The 7,353-nt window shown below is 38.4% G+C and overlaps 1 protein-coding gene across 1 annotated transcript; it reads left to right on the top strand.

Annotated features, from left to right (window-relative positions):
- The first annotated feature begins 2,230 nt into the window (after positions 1 to 2,230).
- On the top strand, positions 2,231 to 3,145 carry LOC130511265 (uncharacterized). The gene has a single exon (XM_057008178.1). It carries the CDS (start codon positions 2,231 to 2,233, stop codon positions 3,143 to 3,145), a length of 915 nt encoding a protein of 304 aa, XP_056864158.1.
- Positions 3,146 to 7,353: the final 4,208 nt, after the last annotated feature.

Here is a 7,353-nt window from a genome sequence, read left to right as displayed (position 1 = left end):
GTTACCCACGTTCAACACTATCAAGTCATTTGCCTTCTCAGACTTCTCGAACTTGACTGGATCAATATCTGGAACTGTCTCTGCAATTCCTGCTATCCCCTTCTGCGGATCTTTCATAGCTTTCTCCAGCTCCTCCTGTGCGGTTGGTGGATCCTTTAGCAGGTTCTCATCATCCAGAATACTCTTCAAACCCAGTACCCCGAAGTGTGCCAACATCCTGACCTTCCACAACGAAAAATCCCCAGTACCATCAAACCTGTCCACCTCAATCCGTGCCTTGGACAAGCTGACCATCCTCTTCGCTTAGATTAATCACACGCCTTAACCCGAGAGCTCTGATACCACTTGTTCCGTTTTCAGTCTCGTGTGATTGTCAATCTAAGTGTTTAACTTGTTACTTGTATGTTAAGCTAAATGACACAAGCAACTTTAACGAGTTCCCGGTCCTCGGCGCGGTACGTCTCGTGGGAGATCTCTTGCTCCCAAAATCCACTAGATCAATAAAGAGTACAAGAACCAATCACTTATAGAACTGTGATGGTTTAGAGATACACCAAGAAGACACAATTAGTCTCAAGGCCTTTAAGCTAGAACAAATGAGCTCAATAATGTTCTCTTAGCTTATACTAATGTCTCTATCTCTCTTGTGTAGCTTGACTCTTTCTCTGGCTTGATCTCTGGTGGCTACTGAAGAAGAACCGTGGTTTGCAGTAGAACTAACGCACATGTTATGTATGCCTTTAACCTAATGGGCTTCGTCGACTAAGCCCACAGATTATCCGCGCGTAACTTGTGCAAGCCGGCCCAACGTTGAACAAGTCGGATGGGCTTTGACCCAAACCTCACATAATATACCATGATTTTTACCACCTTTTGACCATGATATAAGTTCCATTTAAAGTCTATATTATACTAGGAGTTTCCATGTGCCATGCACAGAAATAATAATTTCAAATATAATATTTTATAAAATTTAGTTTACATTTTGACATAATTATTTTTATACTTTGAATTTATCGATATGAAAAAGATAAAACCATAAATGTATATTTTTATTTGTTTCTTTTGATATAGAATCTCATTAATTTGTCTTAGTTTTTAATATATATATATATCTCACATTCTTCAGTGTCTTAAAGAGAATTGTTCCTCATTCAAATCTAATTGGGTGTTGTTTTAACAATTCTGCCTCATCTTTCTCAGTTATAATTAGTTTTACACATACACATATGAAAGGGGACATTAAAAGAGCGAAAGGGGACATCAAAAGAGTCAGAAAATAGATCATTTCTTGTGGCAAAACATCAGATACCAAGTAAGAAATATACAAAAAGTGAAAATCGAGTAGAAAATATTATAATTAGTAAAAACTTAGAAAGTGTTGTAAATATGATTAGTCATCAGAATACACGTGTTTTGATTTTAGTCAATTGTGTGTATCCTTGTCATGATACACTTGTCATGCATGTATCACATATTTGATACTATAAACAGGAATGTATGTGTGTGTACGAATAACACAATTAAGAATCAACAAAGCTCTTGTTCTACTCTCTCTCTCCCTCACGTCACCTCTCTTTCCCTTTTTATTTTACTTTCTCAAATATATATTTACTTAAATTACAACACGTTATCAGCACGACGAGCTCTCTTATACCGACCGTTCTTAAACCAAGCAAACGAGATGATGTTTAAATTTATGTCTTTAAATATATTCAATTTATTTAAATTTTTATTTATTATTTCGGAGTGAGAGGCTAGGCCTTCTCCGTTTATTTTCCGGGATGATAGGCGTTGCCTTTCCCGACTGATTGTTAAGATAGGCTAGACCTTCACGATCAGAGAAACACGTGGTAGGTTTTACCTCCGTGAATAAAAGGTCAAAAATGGAAGGCTAAGCCTCCTCGGACCTTGATTAAAAGAAAAGGTTAATATGGCCGACTATGTCGCCTCGAACCTTTGAAAATGATCAAATATGGAAGTCTAAAACTCCTGGATCATATGGTGGGTTGGGCCCCAATTTTATTTATGCTATTTAAATTTCTGCAATTTAAATTTACGCAATTTATTTTTTTTGCTTTTATTTTACGTCTTTAAATTATGCATTTATTCTCGTCTATATTTATATTATTTTATGAATACAGTAATCATGTCGAATTTGACAAAGCTCGAAATTAATGCCCTGGATATTACGGGAAATAATTATATGACCTGGGCAGTAGGTGCAAAAATGCATCTAAGAGGTAGCGGGCTTTTGGAAACCATCGATAATACTAAAACGGTGTCAGATGAGAAAAAGGCTAAAGCCATGATATTTTTACGACACCACATACATGATGGTTTAAAAGATGAATATATTACGAAAAAGGATCCTGGGGACCTCTGGCAATCTCTTAAAGAGAGGTTTGATCACCAGAAGTATGTGATCTTACCAAAACCCAAACACGAGTGGATCCATCTCCGGTTCCAGGACTACAAAAGTGTAAGTGAGTTTAATTCCGCTATGTTCGGAATTACTTCAAGGATGATGTTATGCGGAGAGAAAATAAGCGATTATGATATGATCGAGAAAACTCTCTCCACGTTCCATCCTGAAAATGTAGTCCTGCAGCAACAGTACCGGGTAAATGGATTTAAGCGTTACTCGGAGTTGATGCAAATCCTCCTTGTAGCAGAGCAAAATAATCAACTCGTGTTATTAAACCATCAGGCTCGTCCCACTGGATCTGCTCCATTCCCCGAAGTGAATGTTGCATCATCCAGTTATGATAATTGGAGAGGACGAGGACGTGGACGTGGTCGAGGTCGAAATCATGGTTGTGGGAGAGGACGAGGAAGAAGATTCCGTCCGTATGATGAAAGAAATAAAAAGGATTCCCAAGAGAATGAAAGGGGCCGGGATGATAAAAGGCAAACAGAAAAGGTTTGCTACAGATGTGGCATGAAAGGTCATTGGGTATGTACTTGTCGTACGCCAAGACACTTAGCCGATCTGTATAAAGAATCCCAAAAGGGAAAAGAGAAAAGTGGGGGTGAAATGAATTTCATCTCTGATGAACCCGGGCCATCCTTTCATGGTTTAAATGATGATACTCATCTCGACGTATCAGATTTTCTGGTTGAGCCAGAAAACATCGATGTGTGATATAAGATCGATGTGATATAAGTTTACTGTATTATAGTATCATTATCTTTTGTTGTAAGATAGATGTTATGTTTCATGTTTTTCATGTTTAATAATATATGTTTTATAAATATTTTAAATTCAGAAAGAATGCCAGACTTTGAGACTTTGGATGGAGATATGTGCTTGGCGGATAGTGCGTCAACGCACACAATAATTAAAGATAGAAAATATTTCTCCAGTCTCAAAATGAAAGATTACGCTGGAAGCGTAAGTACAATATCTGGTAATGCAAAGATTATTATGGGCTCTGGTAGAACGAAATTTTCAATGCCAGGGGGAATAATATTTGAAATAAGTGATGCATTGTATTCCCCCAAGTCTCATAGAAACTTGTTAAGTTTTAAGGATATCCGAAAGAATGGATATCATATTGAGACTATGAGTAAAGATGGCATTGAGTTTCTTTGCATTAAGTCCGAGAGGAAACATATATTGGAAGAGTTAAGAATGTTATACTCTGGACTATATTGTACAAAAATAAACATGACTGAGTCCTATGCCGTGATAAACATGAAGTTTACTGATACATTTAAAATCTGGCATGAGAGGCTAGGACACCCTGGTTCAGTCATGATGAGAAAGATAGTGTAAAACTCGAATGGCCATCCGTTAAAACACGGAAAAGTTTTGCAAACGGGCGAGTTTACATGTAATGCATGTTCTCAAGGAAAGCTTATAACTCGGCCATCACCAGCAAAAGTAGGCAATGAATCACCAATGTTTTTAGAAAGAATACATGGTGATATATGTGGGCCGATTCACCCACCGTGCGGGCCATTTAAGTATTTCATGGTATTGATTGACGCATCTACTAGATGGTCAAGTGTGTGTCTTTTGACAACACAAAATACGGCTTTCGCAAAGTTCATTGCCCAGATAATAAAGCTGAGAACGCAGTTCTCAGAGTATGCCATTAAGAAAGTAAGGCTTGATAATGCTGGTGAGTTTACATCGCAAGCCTTCGATGATTATTGTATGTCAATGGGGATTGATGTGGAACATCCAGTTCCCCATGTGCATACACAAAATGGCATGGCCAAGTCGTTGATAAAACGGTTGCAGTTGATTGCAAGACCGTTAGTCTTGAGAACAAAGCTCCCAATTTCTGTATGGGGTCATGCTATTTTGCATGCGGCTGCACTGATTCGGTTGAGACCGAGTGCATATCATAAGTACTCCCCATCACAATTAGCATCTGGGCAAGAGCCAGATGTATCCCATCTCCGTGTCTTTGGGTGTGCGGTCTATATTCTGATAGCTCCGCCACAAAGAACAAAAATGGGCCCACAAAGGAGATTGGGAATATATGTGGGTTATACGTCACCAAGTATAATAAGATATCTGGAACCAGTAACTGGTGATATGTTCACGGCAAGATTTACCGATTGCCATTTTAATGAGGATGAATTTCCAGCATTAGGGGGAGGAATTAGAGAAATTCCTAAAGAGATTACTTGGTGTACACAGTCGTTGTTACACCTTGATCCCCCTACGAATCAAAAAGAGCTGGAAGTTCAGAAAATTGTGCATTTGCATAAATTGGCAAACCAGTTACCAGATGCGTTCACAGATACGAGAAGGGTGACAAAATCATATATACCCGCTGAAAATGTTCCATCAAGAGTTGTTGTTTCTGGGGAACAAACTGATGGAAACAAAATAAATGAACCTGGGGTTCAGTTAAAGAGGGGGAGACCAGCGGGTTCGAAAGATAAAAATCCCCGAAAGAAAAAGAAATTGGTTGAGGAAATTGGAAAGGTTCCAGAAGAACCTGATATTGAAAAATGTGTGAAAGAAGACATAAGTGAAAAGGTTCAAGAAGAACCAAATAAATATATAAGGATCCAGATGACGAGGAGGGAACAGAAAAGTATGAGATTTCCATCAACTACGCCCTTGATCAAAAGTTATTGATCAGAAATAAAATAAAAGATGTTGATGGAATGTTCTCCTTTTCTGTGTCCAAAGAAATCGATCACGAAAGTGATGATCCTGATCCAAGGTCCATTTTAGAATGTCAGAAAAGACATGATTGGGAGGAGTGGAAGAAGGCCATTCAAATTGAATTACTCTCCCTGAATAAAAGAGATGTCTTTGGACCTATTGTCATAACGCCTGAGAATATAAATCCTGTTGGGTATAAGTGGGTATTCGTGAGAAAAAGAAATGAAAAGAATGAAGTAACACGATATAAAGCCCGATTAGTAGCCCAAGGTTTTTCTCAGAGACCGGGAGTTGATTTTGAGGAAACGTATTCCCCGGTAATGGATGCAATTACGTTTAGATTTTTGATGAGCCTTACGGCGTCAAAAAATCTTGAAATGCATCTCATGGACGTTGTGACAGCTTATTTGTATGGATCGTTGGATAATGATATATATATGAGACTCCCTGAAGGATTAAAAATGCCAGGGGCATTGAAAGAAAAATCCAGGGAGGTATGTTCGGTCAAGTTACAGCGATCACTCTATGGATTAAAGCAATCCGGACGCATGTGGTACAATCGCTTAAGTGACTATCTCTTGAGTAAAGGATATGTGAACAATGCGATATGTCCCTGCGTTTTTGTTAAGAAATCGTCATCTGGCTTTGTGATCATTGCTGTATATGTAGATGACCTGAACATGATTGGAACTCAAAAGGAGGTTGATGATGCTCGAACTCATATGAAAGAGGAGTTCGAAATGAAAGATCTCGGCAAGACAAAGTTTTGTCTTAGGCTCCAGATAGAGCACCTCCGAGAAGGAATATTTGTGCATCAATCAAACTATACGAAAAGGTTATTAAAACGCTTTCGTATGGACCAAGCGACTCCTTTGAGTACTCCAATGGTTGGTAGATCTCTCAATGTTGAGAGTGATCCTTTTAGACCCTGCGAAGATAGCGAGAAGATATTAGGTCCTGAAGTACCTTATATGAGTGCTCTCGGTGGGCTATTATACCTGGGAAATTGTACCAGGCCTGATATTGCTTTTGCAACTAATCTCTTAGCAAGATATAGCTCTGCTCCTACTCACAGGCATTGGAACGGAATAAAACATTTGTTCCGTTATCTACAAGGTACAGTTGATTTAGGGTTAATGTATTTTAGAAAACCCGAGTTTGGTATGGTTGGTTTTGCAGATGCAGGATACTTATCAGATCCTCATAAAGCTCGATCGCAAACCGGCTATGTTTTTACAATTGGTGGAACCGCGATCTCTTGGCGGTCTCAGAAACAAACTCTGGTTGCAACTTCTTCAAATCATGCAGAGACTATTGCGCTTCACGAAGCATGTCGAGAATGTGTGTGGCTAAGGTCAATGAGTCACCACATACAAGATTCAAGTGGAATAGTTAACAAGAAAGAGCCGACGAAAGTTTTTGAAGATAACTCGGCTTGCGTCGCTCAACTCAAAGAAGGCTATATTAAGAGCGACAGAACGAAGCACATCCCTCCAAGATTTTTCTCGTACATTCGGGAGCTCGAGAAAAATAAAAAAGTGGACATCGAATATGTACGGTCATGCGACAATCCGGCTGACTTGTTCACCAAATCTCTTCCGACTACAACATTTCGAAAACACGTCTATGGTATCGGGATGCGGCGTTTGCGTGACTTATGAAGAAAAAGCTATGTCCATTACTTTCAGGGGGAAATTACGTCAGTGTACTATTTTTCCCTTGTCATGGTTTTTATCCCATTGGGTTTTTCCATGACTAGGTTTTTAACGAGGTACTACGTAATACAAGATGACCAATCAAGGGGGAGTGTTGTAAATATGATTAGTCATCAGAATACACGTGTTTTGATTTTAGTCAATTGTGTGTATCCTTGTCATGATACACTTGTCATGCATGTATCACATATTTGATACTATAAATAGGAATGTATGTGTGTGTACGAATAACACAATTAAGAATCAACAAAGCTCTTGTTCTCCTCTCTCTCTCCCTCACGTCACCTCTCTTTCCCTTTTTATTTTACTTTCTCAAATATATATTTACTTAAATTACAACAGAAAGTACCAATTTCAGAGACAAAATAAGTTTGAATTCCATAAGTAATCTTAGTTGGCCAAAAAGAATATATGATTCACTCCATCTCCTCTCCTCTTATGCAATCTAAAACATTTTAAAAGAGATATATGCCGCTTCAGATAAAACAACAACAACTGATTGATTTA

The sequence above is a fragment of the Raphanus sativus genome, chromosome 4 (assembly GCF_000801105.2).
Source record: "Raphanus sativus cultivar WK10039 chromosome 4, ASM80110v3, whole genome shotgun sequence".
Lineage (NCBI taxonomy): Eukaryota > Viridiplantae > Streptophyta > Magnoliopsida > Brassicales > Brassicaceae > Raphanus > Raphanus sativus.
The sequence above is the reverse complement of the archived record's forward strand: the minus strand, read 5'-3'. Positions and strand labels throughout refer to the sequence as shown.